General features: G+C 38.5%; 2 protein-coding genes across 6 annotated transcripts in view; both read left to right on the top strand.

Annotated features, from left to right (window-relative positions):
* Nucleotides 1–9,583, top strand: part of LOC129717799 (aminopeptidase N) — a 63,128-nt gene extending 53,545 nt beyond the window's left edge. For all 4 annotated transcript variants that reach the window (XM_055667977.1, XM_055667975.1, XM_055667973.1 and 1 more), the window contains 5 exons: nt 4,961–5,241; nt 5,295–5,494; nt 5,556–5,867; nt 5,922–6,003; nt 6,065–9,583. In XM_055667977.1, coding sequence (XP_055523952.1) covers nt 4,961–5,241; nt 5,295–5,494; nt 5,556–5,867; nt 5,922–6,003; nt 6,065–6,223 — 1,034 coding nt within the window. In that variant the 3' untranslated portion in view covers nt 6,224–9,583. The remainder of the gene's footprint in view (nt 1–4,960; nt 5,242–5,294; nt 5,495–5,555; nt 5,868–5,921; nt 6,004–6,064) is intronic.
* A 5,239-nt stretch (nt 9,584–14,822) lies between these two features.
* The window catches only part of LOC129717801 (aminopeptidase N-like), a 44,369-nt gene continuing 32,269 nt past the window's right edge, over nt 14,823–26,922 (top strand). The window contains exons 1-2 of one of the 2 annotated variants that reach the window (XM_055667981.1): nt 14,823–15,057; nt 15,119–15,282. The gene's annotated coding sequence lies outside the window, so the exon portion shown is untranslated. Of the gene's footprint in view, nt 15,283–26,922 lie in introns of both variants that reach the window. The other variant, XM_055667982.1, reaches the window with a different exon arrangement.

Genomic DNA, 26,922 nt, shown 5'->3' with positions numbered 1-26,922 from the left:
GCCCGCCCCGGGTGTCACCCGGTCACGCTACGCTACTGGCGACGCAGAATAATATTACAGTCAAACCTGTTTTTGTGCGATTCTTTTTTGTGCGAAATTTATTTTGTGCGACTTTCTTTATGCGATTATTTTTTTTTTGTGCGACTGCTCTTGTGCGATTTTTTTTGTGCGGCATATGAAAAATGACCACTTCCGACAACATTGTCAGCCATTTAGTTTTTCCGATTCTTGGAATGAATTCCAACGCATTACAGAAGTGTTGCGTACAAAAATTACTATTTGAGCCAGTTTTACGTAGGAAAAGTCACGAATTGCTTGCCTACGATGGAAAGCGGTTGAAAGGATTAACATGTTTAAAAAAGTTTCTTTTATCAATCCGATGTTTTAAAATTGTTCTTATAGGTATTTTAAATCAGAATTAACAACTTTCGAGTGATTTTTAACTGAAATTTTTTTTATGCGGTCTCTATCCACCGCATAAAAAAAGTTTTTTTTTAATAATACTGTGGAAATATTGTTTCGTAGCTGCACGTGAAGTTTCAAATGATTTTTTTTATGCGATTTTTTTTGTGCGGTCCCTATCCCTCGCACAAAAACAGGTTTAACTGTATATTTTTTCGAATATATGGTCTAGTTATGACGCAAGTTTAGCTTAGCCGTGTACCGGCGTCAGACAGATTTTTATCAGAAGTAACCTTTGCAACATGTTAAGATTCTACCTATGTACGCCTAGAATATTTGTTTGCTTGATCCAGCTGAGTGTATAAACTCGGTATGACAGGTTACTTCTGGTTGAAATCCCACTGACGCCGGAACACTGGTAGGGACATCCTAGCGCATTCTAGGGGGCCATCCACATACCACGTGGACAGCTTTGAGGGGGGGGGGGGGTTGGCTAATGTCCACGGTCCATACAATTTTTTTAGAATTTATATAGGCAGTTGTCCACGGAGGGGGAGGGGGGGGGTCAAAATCGTTAAAATCTATCCACGTGGTATGTGGATGGCCCCTAGTGTCTTCGGAGTCTTAACAAATTAGGCATCTAAAATACTATACTTTAACGTAATGTTGTGCAAAAATGAAGCTTCACTGAGCTCTCTAGAAAGGGAAATGCAAAATAGTAAGTTTTCCAATACAAATTTTCATATTGATTAGAAATGCAATGCGCCAAGCGGAGACGGAGTTTAGAATGGCTTCGGGCTCCAAATGGATAAAAAATTGGTTCTGGAAAATCGATTATTTTGACCCATCCTAACACACATAGATCCCTTGTGAAACCATCAACTTACGAACAAATAGGTAGGTACCAATTACACTAATGGTGTAAACGGTAAAATTTGTCATCGATTATTTTTGTTGAAATCAATCCCGGAAATCCCAGGGTTTTTGCGGACCGCTTGAGTGTCCTTTACTCGTAGACTCCGGTCATATGTTCTACCTTCTGATTCGTTTTGCCTGATCCAGTGTTAAAGTCTCCCGGTAACATTTGAATACGGTATTTATAGTGGATTTTGGAAATTCCTAGATTTTTTTCTCTCGTGTTTCTTCAACGTCGATAACTTTTGAATGTGTGCCTCAATATGAATGAAATTTTCGCCCCTGACCATCCGGATCACAACACTGTTAAGGTGGAACTGTGTTTAAGTCACTAATAGCCAACTTTGTGGTACCACGTGGTCGACTTCGAATTTTCAAAAGACGAGGTAATAGTTAATGCGTCGTTTATGTTTGCTGTGGTGATGCAAACATGAAATTTGGAGTGTTTGCGCTCATTTGAAAGATGGTATGAGACCAACCCATGCAACATGGTACCGTCACATTTAGTTACTGAAAACCATTTATGAGTACACGCAAAACTTTTATTCTTGTACAATCAATGTGTCTTTCCGATTCGCGCAAGTTTTGCACTGGAATCGCACAATAAATGTATGAAATGCATAACGCAACGGTTGTACTGTTGTGAATCGTAATGTTCCGGTAAACTTTAGTTTCGGGAGAACGATCATTTTGGGGCAAAGCAAAGCAAAGCCTTGGTGCTACATTCCGATTCGGAACTAGCATTGGCCGATATCGTATCGATACTTACGGTATCGATACCTTGGGGCCTTAATATCGTTATTTTTTATCGATGCAGGCGACTTCGATATCGAGCTGGATCGATACTTTCACCCCGATATTTTTTCGATACTGAAGAGAAACTATAAAATCGGGAAATATTGTTCATTTCTACAAATTGTCTAACGGAAAAGCCTTGTAGGGGTGCGCGGATATGATCCATCGCGGTAAAGTCTTCTACAAACAGTGCAGAAATTTGGTTTGTGCTCTTTTTGTAAAAGACATCAACAGGATTGAATATACCCGCTCATTTCTAAGGCGGTTTTTCATGCCTCTTGCGAGAAAAATGCTGCCGCATTTGGTAATACTGTCTGTGCAGAACAAAATCGTAAGCGCCGAGTTTTTGCAAAAAGGCAGGCAATAAAGAATAGGAACCCAGGATTATCGTGCTGCCCTATATTTCAAATAAGGACGCAGACGCGCGTATGCTATTGCATTGATTTGTGTGTGTGACATATAATTCTGTCACCACTGTCCCATTCTGGTACCATTAGTCTATTGACCGCAGGGATGAAAAATATGCAGATTTGTCTTCAAAACGCAGATTTTTAGAGTCGGTATGCAGATTTTTATTGATTCGCAGATAAGTATATTTTTTCCAGAGTCTCTGCAAATTTTAGTCAGAGTTTCTTAATATTTACGCAGACTTTCTCAACATATGTGAAAATTTTGCAGACTTTTGCCTGCGCGAATGTATTCTTCAAATCACAGACAAATTTTTTTCAGACTTTAAGCAAATTTTGTCTGTTTTTCGAATAGTTGCTTACATTTTTCAAAAACACCTGGCATCTCTGATTTTCCGTAATAATGATCAAGAAAATATGGTAATTTTTCATAGACCTGTTTCAAGTAGCAGGCAGAGTATCGATACAGCTGGTATCGATGCTCCTCCCTCGATATCGACCAGGCATCGATACCGCCAGGGAAAAATTATCGATTCTCGAGTATCGATACTGCTACAATTTTTGGCCAATGCTATTCGGAACTTGACCTTCTGTTTACTATACACAGACTTCGCAGACAACCGTTAAGTGTACAGGACAATTGCGGGGCTAGCGCTACGATCCTACTGACACCAACAGTCTCTCCCGAGTCAAGACTCGAACCTACGACGACTGGCTTGTTGACTGGCTGAGGCCAGCATCGTACCTCAAAACCAGCTGGGGAGGCATTATGGGGCGCGCATCCTTAATAATACGCTGCAACCGCTCATCCCTAATAATACGCTGCAGCCAAAACAACCTTCAGAGATTCATGTTCCCCCACACAATTTAGTGACGCTGGCGCAGTAACGTGGAATCATATTCAAATGAACAAAACCAGTTAAATGCAAAATGTTTTGAGCAAACTTTATGTATTTTTAGTTGTTTTTGAATGACCGGATTCATAAAAGTGAACCGATTAGTTAATATTTTCATTAATTTAGTCAGTACCAAAATTATCAGTATTGATTGCTGGTTGCACTGTTTCAACTAGAGCAACCTTCTGAAAAACCTATACATATTTTTTATCATGATGACCATACGAACACCAGTGGAAACTTTTTAAATGTAGTAATTTGGAGCTGTCAAATACATTTAAAAACGCTAAAGCATGATTTGCATTATGTCCAACACACAATCATTGTACTGGTTCCAAACTACATCAACAATTGCGCTGAAAACGCACAATTTTGTTCTGGTTTCGCACCTCCCAACTTTTGCGTGATAGAAATTAACGGGTGACAACTAAAAATCTGGAATATTTTTGGGGCTTTTTTACGCCACAGCAAACACGCTCATTGAGAAATGAGAATATGTATATGAAAGCTCTAGCTTTCCTCTTTTTGTCAGTATTTTTTGTTTTATTTATGCATGCTCAGTTTTGTTTAGAATGGCGTCCAAACAACGAGCATTCCGCCAAGTGCATTGTGCAGTTCGCTATAAACTGCACAACAATTTTTGCAAAAAGTTAAAATCATTTTAAAGCGAAAATCTTCCGGTTTCTTTTATGTTTGGCTTCCTGTGAACCTCAACTATAATCCGCCAGGAAGGTAGTGGAAGACCGGCCAGAGTAGTGGACAGAAAAGGACTTTTTCCTTTTTGTCAAATTATGCTTCAAGCCTAATGGTTATGCTATCAATTAAAATATATACCAGAACGAATGTTCTTCCAAAACACCATACAGATAAAAAGTATGTGATTTGGCCAGAGAAAATATCATCACTGCACGTCAGAAAAACACAAACGTTTCTGAACAACCACTGACTCCATTTGTACCCCAAATACGCAACCCAACAAAATCACCTCAGTGTCGTCCAATCGAAGATTTCTTTGGGACTTTAGGTTCCTTCGGTGCAAAAATACCTGGAGATCAACGAGTTGCGAACATTTTGTCGATAGAATCAAGAGATGCATTCGAAAAGCGGACTTGAAGGCCGTACAACATTCTCGTTTTGGCATGAAAGAAAACTTCGTTAGTTGACAATGAATGTATCTTCATGAGAAATAAATCAGTTTTTCTTCAAGTTTCTCCACTTCTTTTTGACAGCTGTAGAAAAATATTCCTAATTTTTAGTTGTCATCCGTTATTAATCACTGCACCCAAAAAATCATCCAACAAACCTGCGGTCGTATCTGCGAGCCTCGACTGGAAGCAACCAACGGTTGGTTGTGAAGTCGGTGTTGATAGAGTAAAAGGTCAAATTTTGAAAAGGAATGTATAGTTTTGATGAAAATATTATGAACTTTTTGCGGTACTTTGGATTAGTATAATATGAGTTTTTTCGGAAAGTCTTATCTTGATGAATTTATTGCCAAGTTCCAAGCATCGTTCACAGTACATATTTCTTCCGAATACATTTCAGGGTACTATCGGGTTAACTATGACCATCCAAATTGGCAAATGATTTCGAGTCATCTATTGGATCGCCGGAAGTACAACTCAATTGCACCGTCAAACAGGGCGCAGTTAATTGATGATGCATTGAACCTTGCCCGTGCTGGATATTTGAACTACAGTATTTCACTAAATGTCACCAGATACCTAGTACATGAAACAGAATATGTACCATGGAAAGCCGCAATCGGAGCTTTAAATTTTATTGATTCGATGTTGATCAAAACCAGCAGTTATGACAAATTTAAAGTAATAGTAGTATTATTTGATTGTATCAAATGTTATCAACTGATTCTTTTCAGAAATATTCTCTCCACCTTCTTAAACCTATTTTTGCGAAGGTAGGTTTCGATGATCCAAAGGATAGCCCGCTACTTACGGTATATAAACGAGTAGACGTTTTAACAGCAACTTGCCATCTAGGATACAGAGAATGTGTGAGCAAAAGTGTTCAAAAGTTTTACGAATGGATGCACGAAACACATCCGGATATTAATAACCCGTAAGTGTTAAGGTAAAGTGGTTATAGTTTTTTATCATAATTCGTACCAATTTTTTTTAAGGATTTCTCCAAATTTGAAGAACATTGTTTATTGTACAGCTATCAAATACGGTGACCAGGCTGAATGGGAGTTTGCGTGGGAGCGGTTCCGTAAAACCACGATTTCTAGTGAGAAAGAAACACTCTTATCCGCCTTGGGCTGCTCTAGAGAAACGTGGATTTTAACAAGATTTTTAGAATACTCAATGACCGACGAATTCGGTATTCGAAAACAGGATGTTTTTAGAGTATTCTTAGCTGTATCAAACAATGTGATTGGACAGCCTGTAGCATTCACCTATATTCGTAATAATTGGAAAAAAATGAAAGAATAGTTAGTATCTGTTGGTATTCGAATAAAACCGTAATAAACTGTTATTTTTTCCAGTCTCGGAACATCCATGTCCAATCTTAATATGATTCTTAAATACTCTACCAAGCGCTTGAACACGCAATATGAGCTCGAAGAGGTATTTTTTTGAAAGTAACATGTTTCATATTCAATATATTTATTTTTATATTTCATATTAGTTGAAGGAATTTGCCAAAACACATCTAAAAGAAACAAGCCGAATCATACAGCAAGCCATTGAACGTGCGGAATCAAATATCGCGTGGATGGACACCAACGCAGAAACTATTATCGAATGGTTAAGCCAAGTAACTTACGACAATGATGATAATTTTTAACTTTGGAATTTCTCGAAACAGTATACACTATTGTATACAAGCTTAACTAGAAGTGCAAATCTTAATACTTGTACTGCTTCGACTCTGAATCGTTGCTATTTGACTTTCCTCTTCTGAATAGGTCTGTTGCGATACGAAGGACCCAAAATTTTGCATTTCGGTATTACAAATCGCAAAATAACGATGATACATACAATTCTTAACCGATTCCCCAATGGTCCATGAGTGGTGTAGAATATTGCTAACACCTAATATAAATGAAAGACTGTAAATATTTTTTATATTTTGATCAATCATGTTTCATTAACTACATTAGTTCACACAATATCCATATCTTAGTATAATTTACATATTTGCTTACAATATTTTTTCTGTAGTTCGCAGAGTGCAATCATTTGTTGATTTATATGATAAACGTACGTAAAATAGGGTAGATGATCCAATAGTTGTGGTAGCACCAATAGTTGCGGCATCGCTTTTAAATTCATCGTTTAAACTAATTAGAACCGAATTGCTTATGCTACATGTTGAAGAAATAATAGATTAAACATAAGTACATATGTTACTACAACAATTTATACTGAAAATATCCAAATTACTGAAGAATACTGTATTTTTCAGAAACTTACCCGGAAGGCACCACTCACTACCCATTTTCTTATTTTGTCCACGATTGTTTTATGATATGTGTGTGGTTTTAGTACGATTATTACTCATATAATTATTTTCCCAGATAACAGTTTATTATGGAAACTGTTGCACAGGTGAAGTTCGTTAATAGATGATCATAATATTTATAAATTACTTCCTCCACTATTGGATCACAGGATACACTATGCTCTTATAGTTGCGGTATGTTTCGCAATTCTGATTTACGTTTATCAGAACATATGTATGTGGGACTACTTGTGTATATTAGAGACAAGCAGGTACTAGGGGACATACCTAAATGATGTAACTTATTACTATTCAATTTTTGAACCCCACCTTCCCCTGCCACCGTGTATTCACCGATACTTCATACATGATCGGCCACAAAAGCTATCGCTCTCACCCCTAAAATGCTGTATTATGCATTTATGACCTCTTAATCGATGCTTACCCACTGCTTTTGGTCTTGTAATTCTTTTAACGAGCCTTTCACAGCTACAGTCGCTCTTTTAGTGAACACTAACGTCAAAAATGTACGCGCAAACATGGTACGAAGCAAAGGTGATAGACTCTAATTTCCAGTGTTGAGAAGTCACCATTTGTGAAAAAAAAAATTCTTCTGAATATTTCAAAATGAGCGCGATTGGTCTTTCTCTTCAGCCAATTTCAGCCCTTTTCAAATGTTAGTCTAAAGAAATTTTATAAAAAGTATTCAAAATTTGATTTATTTTAAAAAAACCTACGTACCCTCACTGAATTTTGCCAACATCTGACCAAATTGGCGCAAAATCCGTCTCTTAGTTAACTTCGTGCATTTTTGTATTTACTTGCAAACCGACTTGTCAACCTATTAAAAACAATATGATAAATAGTTAAACAATCAGAAACCACTTCAAGCGAGGCAAATACCTTCATTTAACCAAGCAAACACGAATGTTTTATATACCGCAACTACAGGAACACCCATTCACAACTATAGGAACTCTACCGCAACTATTGGAACAAAAGCGTGCAACTTATTTTAGTTAATTTAAACCCTCAAAGCGGGTTCAAAGTCAATTTTAAGGTGCAAAATTATCAAATAGAACCCATTTCAACAGAAAAAAGTGAAACGGACCAGCTAGATTCGTTTTTCTTAGCCAAAACATGGCCAAACATGCATAACTCGTGCTTAGCTCCTCCACTATTGGGTCATTTACCCTAGTTGGTCCGGAACAGCAGCTCATCGTTTGAACCTTTTATAATTAATCATTCTGTGAGTATCCCGATCAGAAAAGCATACGTGATACAAATGCTTCAACTCATAAGATTCAATTAATCAACGTTAACGAAAAGTTCTGAAAAATATATGATACCAGTTAAACTGTAATGTTTTGTTCTTCAATAAAAAGTACACTTTAACATGTCAATTACTTTCGACTTTATCAACGTCTGTTGAGGATTTGTTGCAATGCTATATCGTTTTGTGTTCATTATAAATTCGTGTACATTATAAATTCTATTTTTTTAACATCTAACGGACCCCGTTAGAAAGAACCTGGAATCCTTTGTTATATATATTTGTGGCTCTGATCGGGATATAAGAAAAATGACATTTAAATTGGCACCTTTCGCTGCAACAGATTTCATTTATCTCTTATGATTATCAATCAATATAAGCAAATGTCTGATACAAAAAAATGGAAGCATATACAGTCATCCCAGTATTATGGACCAACCAGTATTATGGGCCACTCTATACTTTGTATTGGTTTCTAACATATTTTAATAACTTTTTATAGTCAAATTTAGGTTTAGTAAACGTGAACAACGTTCTCCAAACTTAAATTTGACTATTATAAGTTATTGATATACGTTAAAAACCAAAACAAAGTGTATTGGCCCATAATACTGGGATGACTGTATCTGATTGCAAAAGAGTACAAACAAAATTTGTGGACGAGAAAACCATTTTAACAAAGGCTGGAATAAATCAACAAATTGAAGTGTGAATGTTATTTAAATTAAGAAATAGTATAGAATGTTATAGGTTCCTTAAACTAAGACTAGTTCTAAACTTCAAATAAGTTTCTACGCAAATGTAAATGCATCTAGAGTACATGCTTCAGCCATGGCAGGCGCCCCAGAAAAAGCACTATCTCATACACGCTATGGTACTATTGATTTCAAAATTGCATACGCCATATTTCATAAAAGGTGCATTTTTTAGATTTTAAATATACCTTTTCCCTATCCATATAGTACTGAATTACTAATTACGGTAACTGCAGCACGTTGGTATTCATGGTATTTTAGAACGTTGTCATATAATGCAGTGTTGCTATGGTGCTCTGAATAGAGTGACGTCGAATTTTGTTGTTCACAGTTCTCTTTAATGTAGCAATTAGATGTTAAATGCGAGTTTCTCGTTATCATTTTGCAGCTACAATGTTTATATTATTTTTATTCAGAACACACTTAAACGATATTTTTCACACCACGACTATTAAAAAAATCCTCCCATGAGTTCGTACAATATAAAAGGTGGATAATATCATTTCATTTTAAATTGCCAACACAGAATGGCGTTCGATTTCGTTTAGTATGGAGAATGGAAAGTATATTGTTACATACCATATGTGTAGAATATCGCGCATCCCACAAATATTCTCAGCATAAATAAATCCTCAGTACTTAAGAAATAAATACTTTGAAAGTAATTGATACACATTTCAAAATTAAGTTTATTATCCTTGAGAACTTCCTACCCTAACCAACTCATGTCTGTTATAAAAAAAAACACGATGTAAGAATTCGCTAAACTATTATGCCAAAACTCAAACACAAACACAGCACAGAGTGACTTCTGTCTCACAGCCCCACAATTATCTGCATTCTTCTCAGTCTACCGATTACACGCTGTTACCCGTAATCCGTACCCGACGTATCGAGAATTTTCAAACCCGTACCCAACCCGAACCCTAAGTCTGCTTTCTTTTAGGGGCCATCCACATACCACGTGGACAGCTTAGGGAGGGGGGGGGGGTGGCTAATGTCCACGGTCCATACAATTTTTTTAGAATTTATATGGGCAGTTGTCCACGGAGGGAGAGGGAGGGGTCAAAATCGTTGAAAATCTGTCCACGTGGTATGTGGATGGCCCCTTAAGTACCCGTACCCGACCCGAATCCGAAAAAGTAGGAGGTTGTATCCAAGACACGACCGCATAAATGACGTAGAACTACGTACACTATTAACAAATGCATTGAGTGTTTCATTACCCTAGTAACACAACTGGTTTTATCAAAGTTTCATAGCGCTTTTTTGGCTGTATTGAGCGCTATAAAACTTCGATAAAACCAATATTTTTACTTGGGTAATGAGTTATAATGTCTACTAATGAAGAGTTGTGAATTTCGTAAACCGGATTCAGCAGTTAGCAGAACGTGCCGAGTTGAAAACCATACACAGCACACACACACAAATCATACCATATCATAGACACACACACACATCATACCATATCATACAGACACATACACATCATACCATATCATACAGACACACACACATCATGTCATATCATACACACACACATCATGCCATATCATCATACCATACACACATCACACCATATCATACACACATCATACCATATCATACACACAGCAAGCAAGCGACCAATCAGAGGACGTTATTTTTATTTCAACAAGGCTTGACAATTTTCAATAGTGCAATAGTTCGTAGATTCAAACAACATTTTTCTGCATTTGGGCAGATGCGTGTATAGTTTATCAATCGATTGCTGCAAGAATGAAGAAAATCGGTTGAAAACCAACCGACCTCTAAGCATTGGAAAAGGGACAAATTTCGTCCCAGTTTTTCAGTTTGCATCCCTGTGTGGTATGCTAAAGTAAAACGTAGTTCTACGTCGAAAAGGCATTTTGCTGTTCAAAATTGGATTTGGTGATGACGATCTTTATGCTGCTCCAACAGTGGGGGAATAATGGCAGTCTGGCGAGGCACGCTGAGAAGAACCGCGCTGCTACTGAGATATGGTGACCAACCACAGCGCAAGTGATTTATTTAATTTGAAGGCAGCCACAGGCGCAACCCGCTGTTACTTCTGAGTGCTGTATCTGCTTCTACTGCTGTCAACGTTGTGGACGGTCCATCCAGCTCACCTTCCGACTAATGAATGTAGCTAGTTTTCCCAGAAACACTCTTTAATAGCCGAAGGGTGCTACGTAATAGGCCACGCCTTTCAGTTCAGTTGTCACATTCTCTAATGTTTTTTAGACGAATTATTCCACAATTCGCGTTTGATTTTTGTATCCAACTAGTAAACACCGATGATGCTCTCACACACGCAACGATATTACCCCTATCGTATTACGGCTTGTAATATCAAGCAAGCGATTTCGTTTGTCGCTGTCGCGTGTTGCATCCTGTTGCAACTGAGCAGTTGAGAGACGACGCAATTCTGTTCATGCTGATTGATAGAATCGACTTCATATTAGCTCTGCATATTCGAATTAACTGCCTTTGTGAATGCGTTCTAACAGGGCAGTTTGTTATTCAAAATCGGTTATGTTGATCGCAGCCTTTGTGCTGTCCCAACAGTGGGGGTATTAACTAAACAAACTACAACAGAATTTGATTTCTAGGATCCCGCGAAGAATGTTTGCTTGTGTTGATGCTAGGAAATTTTCACCTTTCAATTACTTGTTTATTTGCCTTGAAAAAAGGCATTTTGCTGTTCAAAATCGGTTGCTGATCGCAACCTTTGTGCTGCGTTAAGATACACGGGGAGTTAAGATACACGGACAACATGCACTGTGGAAGCTATTTCACCTTCTGTAAATTAGACGGCCGCGACAGATGTAACTGCTAGAATCCGCACAGAATGCTTGCTTACGTTGTCAAAAATTATTAACTTTCAATGACTTGTTTATTTGCCTTGAAAAAAGGCATTTTGCTGTTCAAAATTGGATTTGGTGATGACGATCTTCATGCTGCCCTAACACGGGGGAATAATGGCAGTCTGGCGACACACGCTGAGAAGAACCGCGCTGATCCTGAGACGTGGTGACCAACCACAGGGCTAGTGCTGCTGCTAAGAGCAAGCGCACCGGTGAGTTGCCATTTGAGTTGCTATTTTCACAACGCTGGCCGTTGCTATTTTGGATAGCAACCGATTTTCGCACCGGTCGTTGCTAATGGGGATTACCAATTTCACTATTTCTTTTTCACACCGGCAGTTGCCAATTTCTGAAGACCGTCACTAGCCAGCGTTGGCAAAATGTTTGTTTATGATGTATTTCGCATATTTTTTGCGGATCTAATAATAACCAACTTATCCGTCAGTCAATCGTTTCCGGAATGATCTACGTTCTTTCTCCTTTATAAAATGTTCCCTCCATTTCACGTCACTTTGTTTTAACTTCGTTTCCGTTCTCTCAAGTTATCGATAACATAATTCTTTTGCAGATTTTTTTACTTGTGCGTACATAAATTTTTTCATCCTTATATGTTTATTTAAAGTAATTCCGTAAAACTGGGCAACGTTGGCCTAAATGACTATTCTACTGAAAGCAAGCGAACTGTCATTAGTTGTATTCTGTATTTCATGCTGTCTCGGTTCCCAAAATTTGCTATTATTATTTGAAAATTGGCCGCCAAAAAGAACTTAAATATAGTGACGAAGAAAGTGATTTCGCAAATCAAATTTCTTTATACGCGATTAAGAAAATGGTTTTTGGAAAGATTCGGGGCGACTCTCAGCCTAGTAAATAGCCAAATATTGACCGCCATACGGGGGAAGGTGCCATCCAGCGTTTTAACAACGGTCTATACCGATGACCATTTCCAACGCCGCTTTCGAACGCATCTTAGGTTGTTTTTGAAGATTGAAGCAGCGGTAAAGGAGAAAAATGGTTTTCTATACAACGACCGAACGAAACGGGAAAAAAGTTGGTAATACTCCCGAGCAGATTTGCTTAAACCTTCCAGATTTATTGAATAATATTGGCCAACCTTGTGAGGATTTGAGCTTTCCGCATCGTGTAGGTTGCAGACCAAAATGCCAACCAAAACGGTCATCTCAATAAAAAAACCTATACAAAATGTTTACCTGCCCGAAAAAACACCCTGTGCAAAATTTCAGCTCAATCGGAAATAAAATTGAGTAGTGGTTCACGCCGACACTTGCGTCCTACGACGTGTTTAACAAGCGAGGCTGAGGCCGACCAATTAAGTCCGCATTCGAAACACTCATCATAACGACCAATAATAACGACCAATCAGAGGACGTAATTTTCGTTTAAACAAGGCTTGACAATTATCAATAGTACAATAGTTTGAATAATCAATCAACAATTTTCTACATTTGGGTGGATGCGTGTATAATTTTCCAAACAATTGCTGCAAAAATGAAGGAAATCGGTTGAAAATAAACCGATTTATAAGCATTTAAAAAGTGACATATTTCGTCCCTTTTTGCCTTTCTCCTAGAAAGGTATAGCAATCACTTGCAAAACCGAAGATATAAAAGTGCTCCTAATGGCCGAATGGCATATATCACTCAACTCAGCTCGACGAGCTGAGCATTTTCTGTATGTGTGTGTGTATGTGTGTGTGTGTGTGTGTGTGTGTGTATGTGCAGATTTTTATTCTCACTCACTTTTCTCAGAGATGGCTGGACCGATTTTCATGAAATTAATTGCAAATGAAAGGTCTTGTTGCCCCATAAGACCCTATTGAATTTCATTATAATCGGATTTTTAGTTTAGAGGTTATGCTGAAAAATGTGAAAATCATGAAACATCAATATCTCAGAAAATACGCAACCGATTTAATTAAATTGGTCTCAAAAGAACGGGCTATTTAGAAAACCCTTAAGTTTTGAATTTCATAAAGATTGAACTTGTGATTCAAAAGTTATGAAAAGAAACGTGTTCTGAAGACTGTTTAATCTCACTCATGTTTCTCAGAGATGGCTGTACCGATTTTCATAAAATCAGTGTCAAATGGAAGGTCTAATTGCCCCATAAAACCCTATTGATTTGTTTTGCAATCGGATTATTACTTTGCCTGTTATGTTTAAAAATGTGAAATCCAGCTATGCAAAGGAACATATTCCGAAGACTACTTGGACTCACTCACTTTTCTCAGAGATGGCCGACCCGATTTCCACAGAATTAGTGTCAAATGAATGGTCTAGCTGCCTCAGAAGACCCTATTGAATTTTACTGTAATCGAACTGTAACTTCATTTGTAGGAGGAAGCAAGCCATGACCGAAATCGGACGCACAAATTTTTCGCTCGCATGTTATATCCGAAGAAAAATTGTTTAATTTAGTTGTGCAGGTGCGTTATAGATGTTATCGCGGAGTGAGTTTATTTTCTAAATTCACAATTGTTTTATTTTTGGAAAAGTTCGCGGATGGTTGTGCGAGGCCGTGATCAAGATTGGCCAGCTGGTTCCTGCTTTGAAATCATCACATTATTTGGTGATTTTCGGTTATTTTACACTTGAAGAATGGTTAAACATATATACAGGTGTTCTATTGCAATGTGCTGAGTGCGAAAAGTGTGAAGTTCCACAGAAAAAGTGAATTTAATTGTAAAAATTTAATATTATTGCGTTGCTTTTTAGATTCACCAAAGTGTTTATTTTTTCTTGTTTTTTTTCTATCGCTGCTTGGCGACGGTTTGAAAGTGTGGAGTGTGTGGTGTTATTGCATACAATAAGGAGAGTGTTTTTCGAGCAGCTGCTCCACATAGTTTTATAGTGATTGAATCATTAGGAATTTATTCGTTGGCATAGTGCAAATTATATTTGGCTTGTATCTAATTGAACTTGAAGTGAAAATTTGCCAATAAGATCAAAACCATGCATCGCCGTTTACAGTGTTTATGTGCTATCTCTTTTCAACGAATGAAATGTTGTATGGATTAAACGAGTGTGTGATGAAAACAACTGGAAAATGAAGAGATGAAAGCTAAGTATACGTTTTGTCTTGTCTGTATTGTAAAGTGATATTTTGGTGCTTGTTTCTAGTTTTACTTTTTGTGAGAAAGTAGATACAGAGAGATTTTGATTTCATCATTGAAATTTTGTGCGCGGTATTTTTTTCCGCAGGGTTTCAGTAACAAGTTTTGTATTTGTCCACAAAGTGTTAGTGTGGTTTGTGAAGTTTGGAGTATGTGTTTCCCAGGAATCATATGCTTTGATTTTTTTATTGTTCTAGCTTTTTTTTACAGTTACAGCAAAATGCAGGTTTCTTTCATTACCTTCAGGATAATATGTAGGTATGAAAGCCCTACTACTACATAAAATATAGGAAACTATTCTAGAGTGCCATTTGAGATAATAAATTGATGCTGTTGAGGTTAAGCATTCTCTTCAAGAAAGATTGATGATTAAGGTAATTTTAAAACACAATGCAATCAATTCACATATGGAAATATTGATACGATGATAAAAGTGTGTTTTTTTTTTTATTTTCGTTATTTTCACAACATAAGATAGGAAATTATTACACCGTTGGAACTTTCAAAATGTTGAGTACATAAAAGTTAAAAAGTAGTTCTCGTAACTATCAGATGATCTTTCAATTTTTTGCGTTGTAACTTCTGGATGTCATCATTTTCACGATTTGACAGAACAAATTGCAATTGGTAATAGCTGTAAGAATACATAACTCGAACTGCCAGTTAAACTTAGTTATTCTCCAGTACGATTGAGTGGTCCTACTAGAATGTGTCCCTGAAGATATTACCATCAATTTGTCACTTACTTTTCTTTACTTTAATTTAGGTAAAACGTTTTCCCGTGTTGGCACTAAAATTATGTTATAACATTGAACAATTTTTCACGTTTTCTCTATGCTCTACCGAGGCAATTTTTGGACTAAAAGATTTTGGTTGGATTGCGGAATGAATATAATAAGATCAAAACCATGCATCGCCGTTTACAGTGTTTATGTGCTATCTCTTTTCAACGAATGAAATTTTGTATGGATTAAACGAGTGTGTGAAGGCATACATGCATGTTGCCACTGTACTTCCATTTAAAGAAAAGTCTAAATATGATGAAAACAACTGGAAAATGAAGAGATGAAAGCTAAGTATACGTTTTGTCTTGTCTGTATTGTAAAGTGATATTTTGGTGCTTGTTTTTAGTTTTACTTTTTGTGAGAAAGTAGATACAGAGAGATTTTGATTTCATCATTGAAATTTTGTGCGCGGTATTTTTTTCCGCAGGGTTTCAGTAACAAGTTTTGTATTTGTCCACAAAGTGTTAGTGTGGTTTGTGGAGTTTGGAGTATGTGTTTCCCAGGAATCATATGCTTTGATTTTTTTATTGTTCTAGCTTTTTTTTTGACCAGTTGTTTTACATAAAATGTTATATTTATGATTAGTTCGGCACTTTGTCAACAAATTTTAAAACATATTCTGGCTAATATGTATATTTGCATTTTTTCAAATTGTTGAGGCTTTGGATGCATGGAACATTGCCAATTTTCATATTTATTAGGCGTATTAGGCGTACATCGTTAAGAGATAATCGACGTAAACGCCGAGTTCCTGCGCGTATGTGTCGGCCGGGGGGATTAAAGCGGTTGTTCGTAACGCTTCGGTGTAAACGCGTATTCAGCCCGGGAGAGTTTTGCTGATATATGGACTTCCGGCGTGTGGTGATTTCGCGAAGTGAACCCAGATATTTCATCATATCTTTCTCATCTTCATCAACGTCAAGCCGGAGACTGCTCGCGCGTTGCATCTAAATTATTACATCGCAAATCGAAGTAGATTTCGTTCAGTCGATAAATATCATTTCAACCTCCGCGTCGATACCTTCCATGAGGTCGTATTATCTACAGATAGATCAACAACGCGCAATAGTTTTAGGTATAAAGAGCATCACCTTACGAGGAGATATACGGTAGTTTTAAGTTATCTCGGTTTAGCCAAAGGTCCTGTATCCTCGCGTACGTTTTATTGTTGCGGTATTACATTATCAAACTAAATAAGTTCGAATCACATTATGAATATCGTGGCGGATGTAATAAACTTGTAGGCGCGACACTTGTTCTGAAGAACCCGACATTCGAAATTAGCGCATCGTTTACCAAAACGAACCCTGCTGTATACCTTTTCCCTTTCTCCAACATCCCAGTGATTTCTCGTGGAAGTGCAGAGGTGTTCTCGGCTTCCAATAAAGCGAGTATCACGTCAACATATTCCTATACAAACTCCTTCTTTGACCTGCATTCGGATGCGGCCGGCGCTGGTATTGCCTAATATAAAGATTTAAGTCACCTGTTTTTACACATTGAGGATGCATGTTGGTCCCAAACATCATCTGTTGGTTCTTTGTGTAATTACAGCTGATCTGGCAATAACGGAGTAGCAACCGCGGGCGGTCAATCATGCTCATGCTCAATCGAACTGTAACTTCATTTGTTATGTGCCGACTTGTGAAAATCACGAAACTTCATTATCTCAAAAACTACACAACCGATTTGATTATTATTATCAGATGAGCGGGCTAGTTAACTGATGAATTATGATTGAACACGTGGTTTCAAACTTTGGCTGCCCTACACGTTCCCATTTCACTTGATTATAATCGAACTTAAGCAACCGTTATGTATTAAATTGTTAATAAAACAACGAAAGTAAATTATCTCAAAGATTACATGACTTATTTGAACATAACTAGTGTCATACGAACGAGTCATCTCTCAAACTTACAAATAACAAACTTCATAACAATTTGATATGTGGCTCAAAAGTTATGGAAAGAAGAGAAATTCAAAGACTATTCAAAACTATACCTGCTTTGATCGATATATGTGGCCTCAACATAATTTAAATGTGGTGTCGTACTATTTGAACGGTTCAAGTTCATTGATTCCTTGCGGTTTGTTTGAAGTCTGCAAATTCACGAATCGGCCATAGGATATGATCAAAGTCGAATAACAAATCGTTTGAAATGATTGGTTTTATCTAAATGACAACATCCCCGTCTTTTGGCTTCTGTACATCGCCTTAGTTCTGAATATATTCATATTGGGTGGTATTCTGTCATTATCAGCAGACTTTCTGGCATCAATCTGACACCGGAAATACCCATATTGGGAGGTATTTTTGGTTGTTTTCCAGAAACTAAAAGTGGTCGTCTTCAAATTCAAAATAGTGTCCAGGGTCAATGTTTGGTTTCTATGCATCATCACGTTTACGGAAATATCCATATTGAGTATTATTCGGTCATTTCCGACTGTTGCCTATAAGTTGCCATTTAGCAATTCAAAATGGTGCCTGAGGTCAATTGTTAGCTCCTTGCATCATTCTGGTTCCAGAGATACTCATATTGGATAGTAATCGTTTATTTTAGGCTGTTTTTCACAAACCGGTAGTCGCCATCTTGGATTTAAAAATGGTATTTAGGATACTGGTTAAAGAAAAACTCATATTGGGTGATATTTGGTCACTTTGGACTGTTTTTCAGAAGCCGAATGTCGTCATTTTGGACTTTAAAATTGCCTGTGAAATCAATTTCTGTCATCTGGGCGTAATTCTGGTTCCGAAAACATTCATATTGAATGGTATTTGGTCATTTCCGGCTGTTTGCCAGACACCGGAAGTCACCATCTTAAAATTCAAGATTGTGTCTGTGATCAATTTTCAGCTTCTGTGCATTTTTCTGGTTCCAGAAATACTAATATTTAATGAGAATCGTCCATTTCAGGCTGTTTTCCAGAAACCGGAAGTTGCCATCTTACAATTCAAAATGTTGTCTGAAGTCGATTTGTGGCTGCAGTGCATCATTACGGTTCCGGAAATACCCATATTGGGTGGTATTTGGTCATTTGCCGCTGTGTTTCCGACACCGGAAGTCGCCATTTTGGATTTCATAATGGCATTTGGAGACAATTTCTGGATTTTGAACGGCATACTGGTTAAAGAAAAACTCATATTGGGTGGTATTTGGTCATTTTCTGCTGTTTTCAGAAACCGGAAGTCGCCATCTTAGAATTTCAAATACTATCTGTGGTCGATTTTAGCTCCTGTGTATTATTCTAGATACGGCTATTATTATATTGGGTGGAAATCGGCCATTTTCGGCTGTTTTCCAGAAACCGGAAGTTGCCATCTTACAATCCAAAATGTTGTCTGAGGTCGATTATGGAACATATTTGTTACCACTAAGAACATTCACCTGCCAATATGGTTCCATTTAGTTGATTAGTTCGCGAGATGTGCAGAAATTTGTGAAGAAACATGTACTTATAGAAGAGGGAGGGGCGTCAAACCATTATGGACATATTTGTTACCTCTAAAAACATTCACATACCAAATTTGGTTGTATTTTCTTGATTGGTTCTTGAGTTGTGCGAAATTTGTGTTTCATTTTCATGGGATCCCTCCCTTAAAGAAGAGGGATTCGGGTTTCAAACCATTATGTACATATTTGTTACCACTAAAAACATTTACCTGCCAAATTTTGTTCCATTTGGTTGATTAGTTCTCGAGATGTGCACAAATTTGTGTTTCATCCAACTATTATGGACATATTAGTTACCCCTTAAAACATCCACATGCCAAATTCGGTTTCATTTGCTTGGTTTGTTCTTGAGTTGTGCAGAAATTTATGATTCATTTGTATGGGACCCCTCCCTTCCAGAAAAGGGAGGGGTCTCAAACTATCATAGGAACCTTTATCGGCACCAAAAACCCCTACATACAAATTTTCACGTCAATCGGTTCGGTAGTTTTCGGGCCTATATGGATCAGACAGACAGACAGACTTGACTGCATTTTTATATGTAAAGATTACAACATCAATATTTTAGAACCTAAAGAGTGAATATACATTTATTGAAACGAAGCATTCATGTAAATATATTTTTACAAACAAAAAATTGAATGAGAAAGGCTGGGTCTGACCGCTAGGTGGATTAATTTAGGTTTTTGTTAATAGTTTTTCTATTTACATCCCTATGTGGTAGGCTAAAGAAAAACGTAGTTCTACGTCAAAAATATTTGTTTCCACTACCCGTACCAGACCCGTACCCTACCCGTCCGGGATTTAAAAAAAATATTTTTCGAAATACCCGACCTACCTCGCACATTTTATGCACTGATTTTCATATGTGGTTTCTCAAAATGATGGCCGGAGTTAGGCTAGAACCGAGTGTTCATGTGAATATATGTTAATGAATCCAGAGTTCCAGACTTTAAGTTGGTTCTCCTAGAATCCAGCGTAGCACCTGTAACTGAGAACGTCAGCTTGTCTGATGTAGACAAATTTGACCACCTGTATCGCGCTGCAAAATATCTATTCATAACTGTGTACGGAGCATTTGGGTTCCATGTTTCGTGTTAGTCACCTCATATTAAAATTGATCAGGGAATTTAATTATTTATTTTGTATGCATGTATGTTTCAAATACATTACTGATTTTTTTTATTTTGTTTCGAGAGATCAATGAAAATTTAATAGTATTTTTGCCTTTCTCCTAGAAAGGTATAGCAATCACTTGCAAAACCGAAAGTATAAAAGTGCTCCAAAGTGCTGAATGGTATATATCACTCGACCCAGCTCGACGAGCTGAGCATTTTCTGTATGTGTGTGTGTGTATGTGCAGATTTTTATTCTCACTCACTTTTCTCAGAAATGGCTGGACCGATTTTCATGAAATTAATTGCAAATGAAAGGTCTTATTGTCCCATATGACCCTATTCAATTTTATTGTAATCGGATTTTTGGTTTAGAGGTTATGAATCAAAATGTAAAAATCATGAAACATCATTATCTCTAAAACCACACAACCGATTTGAACAAAATTGGTTTCACATTTTTTTTTTGTTCATCTATAATTTATTTGACACGGCACAAATACAATTTAATGTTTAACGGCGCCAATTATATCTGGTAGCTTACTTTCTAAAGTATCTTAATAACTAAAAGCAAATTTTTTATCCTCGCTGCCGACTACGAGCTGAAACTAAATGTAACTTAAAGCTATAATATTTTGCATTAAAAGCACTGGTTTACTGTATGATGGTTTTCATTGCCATAGGTAAGCACATGTTCCGCTGCTGGGCCAAGATATTACGGACTGGCATATTGGGTTGTCTCCCTCGGGCCTTGAGAGTGTCGTGCGGGTCTGATTGCTGTTTCCGGATCCGGGGTCTTAACGTGTTCTTGTCGTTAGGCTGGATGCAGGCGGAAGGGGGTAGGACTAAACTGGGGCGTGGATGGATTTCAGGAAAACGTATATAAGGGACATGTAGGATAGGTCACGGCTCGCCAAGACATCACGAACAGGAACAGCCGACTGCCTACCTTCGGCCTGCAGGGAAGCTATTAATTTAGACCTGGCGTCACGGTGTACAGGGCATGACCAAACAACGTGCTCTATGTCGTGATAACCTTCACCACAGGCACAGATACCACTTTCCCCGAGCCCAACACAACGGAGATGCGCGTCAAATCTATAGTGATTGGACATAAGCCGGGACATCACGCAAATGAAATCCCGACCTACATCCAACCCCTTGAACCACGGGTTCGTCGACACCTTGGGGATTATGGAATGTAACCACCTTCCCAGTTCCCCTCTGGTCCAAGCATTTTGCCAACTGATGATCGTATTCTGACGTACAAATGAGAAAAATTCATTAAAGGAAATTGGTCTTTCATAAATTCCACCGTTTGTTGCGCCCACCTTAGCCAAAGAGTCCACTTTCTCATTGCCCGGTATCGAGCAGTGAAAAGGGACCCACGCTAAGGTAATCTGATACGATTTTGAAGTAGAATACTTCTCTCAGGAAGTTCGGCTACATAGGGATGTGAAATGAAAATCTAAAACCGAAAAAAGTGAAAAATATGTCCAATTTCAAATGCTAATAAATCGGTTAGTATTCGATGGATTTCCTTCGTTCTTGCAGCAATAGATTGGAAAATCTTCTAAGATTCTTCCCAAAATAAGATAATTGTAATTTTATTATTCACACTATTGTACTATTGAAAATAGTCAAGCCTTGTCAAAACGAAAAATTCGACCTCTGATTGGTCGTTATATGCTTGCTTCCCAAGCACGGTCGACAGGATCATATACCTTGCAATTGAAAACATGCTATTTGGCCTATATAAGAGCCTGTTTCAGCCGGAGCCGCTCATAATAGTTCTAGACAGCGACAACAGCAGTCGTCCTTCTCAGCAGCAGCACTAGCTCTGTGGTTGGTCACCACGTCTCAGGAGCAGCGCGGTTTTTCTCAGCGTGTGTCGCCAGACAGCCATTATTCCCCCCGTGTTGGGGCAGCATGAAGATTGCCATCAGGAAATCCAATTTTGGAAATCAAAATGCCTTTTTGAAGGCAAATAAACAAGTCATTGAAAGTTAATAATTTTTGTCAACGCAAGCAAGTATTCTGTGTTGCATCCTAGCAATTTAAATTTGTCGCACCCGTCTAATTTACTGAATGTGAAATAGCTTCCACAGTGCATGTTGTCCGTGTATCTTAATTCCCCCAATGTTAGGGCAGCTCAAAGGTTGTAATTAGCAACCGATTTTGAACAGCAAAATGCTTTTTTGAAGGCAAATAAAAAAATAATTGAAGGTTAATAATTTTCTGGCATCAACACAAGCAGACATCCTGTGCGGGATGCAATCAAATTCTGTTGTAGTTGTCTAACTTTTACTTTATTTAGTAAACTCCCCACTGTAGGGGCAGCGCAAACGCTGCGATCAGCATAACCGACATTGAATAATAAACTGCCCTGTTAGTACGCATTCACAAAAGCAGTTAGTTCGACTATGCAGAGCTAATATGAAGTCGATTCAATCAATCAGCATAAACAGAATTTCGTCGTCTCCCAGCTGCCAAGTTGCAACATGATGCAACACGCAACAGCGAGCAAACGAAATCGCTTGATGTTACAAACCGCAATAAGATACGGGTTAAATCGTTGCGTGTGTGAGAGCACCATCGGTGTTTATTCGCTGGATACACTATCTACTGTCTACTGTTACTACCTTACGCAATAAACTGCTTACATGCGACATGGGGACGGGAACATTTTCTTCAACCAAGCTACACAACACGACACAAAACATGTTAGGGGGATTCATGTCGAGCTCGTAAACAAATACCCAGCCGTAAAATACTCACCTCCATTGACGAGTAATGGAAGATACGCAGTTTACGGCTCGGTATTCGTATACGAGCTCGATGTGAAGACCCCTGTTATTTTGTTGCTTCAATGAGAGTGCTATCGGTCCGGCTCGACAAGAAATCATTTTTGTGCATCCGTGCTACGAAACTGAGGAAAAATTTTAGAAACTGAAAAAAGAGGTGGAGCTTATCAAATGATCGCTCTGAACCAGAATGAAGTCACACATATTTTTCAAGTTATATCATTCCACCACGTACGTAAAATAATTCATTCCTATTTTCATCCCTAAATAAGAGCCTGTTTTAGTCGAAGCCGCTCATAATAGTTCTGAACAGCGACGACAGCAGTCCTCCCTTAGCAGCAGCGGGAGCAAGCAGTGGGTACCATCGATGGCGGATAGCGGCCACAACTGTGGCATGGCTGCGGATAAGCGTAGCAGTTTCAGCGGATCTTAACCATCGATAGCAGCAGGGCCAGCAGATGCAGGTATAGCGGATACCAATGGCGGCCACAACTGTGGCATGGCTACGGATAGCGTTGCAGTTGCTCAGCAGTTGGGCCAGCGTATAGCGGCCACAACTGTGGCATGGCTATGCATAGCGTAGCTGTTGCAGCGGGTATATCAGCATCGATAGTAGCAGGGTCAGCTGATGCAACGACACTCCCTTCACTAAAATGCTGTTTCAGTGTGGTAGCGGGAAGCATCAGCAGCAGGCTTGCATGAAGTGAATACATCAGCCAGCAACTTTCTCTGAGGCCTCTGCCATAGTAGACGCGAAAAGCGGCGCGAACCGATTCGCTCGGCCGCAGGTTGATGTACAGCTCTACTGATGGCTGTACATTAACCTACAGTCGAGCGAATCGGTTCGCGTCGCTTTTCGCGTCTATTATGGCAGAGGCCTAATGGGAAAGTTGTATCATTTCGTTCATAAGAATATTATTGTCTGTAATATTACAGAGATGCGATTGCGTAAATCCGATTTTGAATTGAACAATTGTTCTTTTGAGAACAAATAAAACACTTATTTGAAGAGTTAATGGCTTTTGGTACCAATAGCAGTATAGTGACAGCCTCAGCGGTAGATGCAGATGCAGCCGGTACTTCCCTGAGGCCGATGTAAAGGTAAATGGGAGCAGCACGGCGAAACAGTTCGGGTTATGCTTAGACGCGCGTCATTTTTCGTTGTTGACATTCCCCACATGAAACGACGCGCTTTCGTATAATAGCGGTGGTATTAGCGGTAGATGCATTTGCCAACACTTCCTTCAGTAAAGCCGTGTATAGTTTTCAATGTGAAAACACCTTTCTCATTGTGTTGACCGTGCGCCTTAGTCCTCACTATCAAGGTAACACAGAGATGTAAGATAAACACTACATCCTATGATAAATTGAACAATTGTCCTTATAAGGACAACAAATGAATTAATGAAGATTTAATTTTGAATTAGAATACTTCTCTCAGGAAGTTCGGCTACATAGGGATGTAAAATGAAAATCTAAAACTGAAAAAAGTGAGAAAAATTTCAAATGCTAATAAATCCGTTAGTTTTCGATGGATTTCCTTCGTTTTTGCAGCAATCGATTAGAAAATCTTCTAAGATTCCTACCAAATGCATGAAATTGCAATTTTATCATTCGAACTATTGTACTATTGATAACTCTTAAGCCTTGTCAAAACAAAATTCGACCTCTGATTGGTCGTTATACCGCGCTTTCCCAAGCACGGTCGGCAGAGTTATGGACCTAGTAAATTGGGAATGCATCATTTGGCCTATATAAGAGCTTCATCAGATAATAAACAAACATTTCATCGGATATTAAATTGAACAACTGAAATTTGAAGAACACAAATGATTATTTGAAGGGTTAATATTTTCTCGTTTTGCGCTTTAATCCAAAGTTAATTATCTTCATCTACATGCATACTCTGACTATTATTACGTGTCTGCGTCGCTTAGTGTTTGGCTACGGTCATGCAGAACGCAAATAACGGCGCGATGCGATTCGGCAAGACGAAATCTGTTGAAATGTATAGCTCTACTTCGCCTTAAAAAGAGCTGTACATTTCACCACGGTAAGGCGAATCGCATCGCGCCGGTATTCGCGTTCTGCATAACCGTAGCCTTTGTTCCGTTCCCGTTTAATGATGTCGTTAAATGTGCATATTACAATTCGGCAGCACTTCAACTTCTCATTTGCACAAAATTTAAAAATATCCAATGAACTTCATTCAAAATATCAGACAAAAAGAAATTACAATACTGCCAATGAACGGACAACGTTTATTTACTAGAAAAAATGACTGACACGGAAGCAGCCAGGTTATCTTTCTTGTAAAAGTAATCTACTTCAACCTTGCGGTCGTGGCTTTGCGTACAACCTTCTTGTGATTTTTTTCGGATACGGCACTCAGATGTTCCCGTATTTTCCCCAGGAAATACGGAGAGTGCTTAACATCTTTCATCGATCGGAGAGCCTCAATGGAACTGAGACTGTCCGTAAAGATGAAATAATGGTTCGTGGGCATTTTTTCGATAATCCCTAGGGTGTACTGAATTGCAGCCAATTCTGCGACGTAAACAGAAGCAGGATTGAGAATTAAGTTCGATTAACCTTTCAAAATTTTCAATCACAGGACGGTTCAAGACCTCACATTTGATAAGAATGCGAAAAGACAGGCTCCAGTAGCGGTTTTTCAATGGTAGTACTCCAGCTAAGACCTCCAAACTCATCGTATGGGTCGACTGCATGCAACCCAAGGCGATACGCAAACAACGATATTGTATTCGCTCCAGTTTGATTAAATGTGTGTTTGCTGCGGAGCGGAAGCAGAAACACCCGTACTCAATGACAGACAATATCGTTGTTTGGTAAAGCCTTATAAGGTCTCCTGGGTGGGCTCCCCACCATTGTCCGGTTATTGTACGAAGAAAATTCACTCTTTGTTGACATTTTTTCATCAGATACCTAACGTGACAACCCCAGGTGCCTTTAGAGTCGAACCAGACACCAAGATATTTGTGTACCAAAACCTGAGAAATCGTTTTACCCATTAATTGTGTTTGAAGCTGAGCAGGTTCATGCTTCCTAGAAAAAACTACTATCTCAGTCTTCTCCGGAGAGAATTCGATACCTAGCTGTAAAGCCCAAGCAGACAAATTGTCCAAGGTATCTTGCAATGGTCCTTGCAAATCGGCAGCTTTGGCTCCTGTAACAGAGATTACACTGTCGTCTGCAAGTTGTCTTATCGTACATGAATTTGCCAGACATTCGTCGATGTCATTTACATAAAAGTTGTAAAGAAGGGGGCTTAAACATGAGCCCTGGGGAAGACCCATGTAGCTAATGCGAAAAGTTGCCAAATCGCCGTGCGTAAAATGCATGTGCTTTTCGGACAGCAAATTGTGCAAAAAATTGTTCAATATTGGAGAAAATTCTTGTCGGTGAAGTTTACCCGAAAGAATGTCAATAGAAACGGAATCAAAAGCCCCCTTAATGTCCAAGAACGCAGACGCCATTTGTTCTTTGCGAGCATACGCCAGCTGAATATCTGTTAAAGCAACGCAAGACAATCATTCGTCCCTTTGGCACGGCGGAAGCCAAATTGAGTATCTGATAGTAGACCATTTGATTCGACCCAGTGGTCTAAACGACGGAGTATCATTTTTTCCATCAATTTCCGGATACAGGATAGCATTGCAATCGGCCTATAAGAGTTGTGATCAGAAGCTGGTTTCCCTGGTTTTTGGATGGCGATCACCCTCACTTGCCTCCAATCCTGCGGTACAATGTTTTGCTTCAGAAACTTATTGAACAAGTTCAACAAGCGCACTTGGTTTCAAATGAACGGGCTACCTAAAAAACCCTGACCTTTTG

This window comes from Wyeomyia smithii, chromosome 1 (genome assembly GCF_029784165.1).
Source record: "Wyeomyia smithii strain HCP4-BCI-WySm-NY-G18 chromosome 1, ASM2978416v1, whole genome shotgun sequence".
NCBI lineage: Eukaryota > Metazoa > Arthropoda > Insecta > Diptera > Culicidae > Wyeomyia > Wyeomyia smithii.
This window is presented reverse-complemented; position numbering and strand designations above follow the sequence as displayed.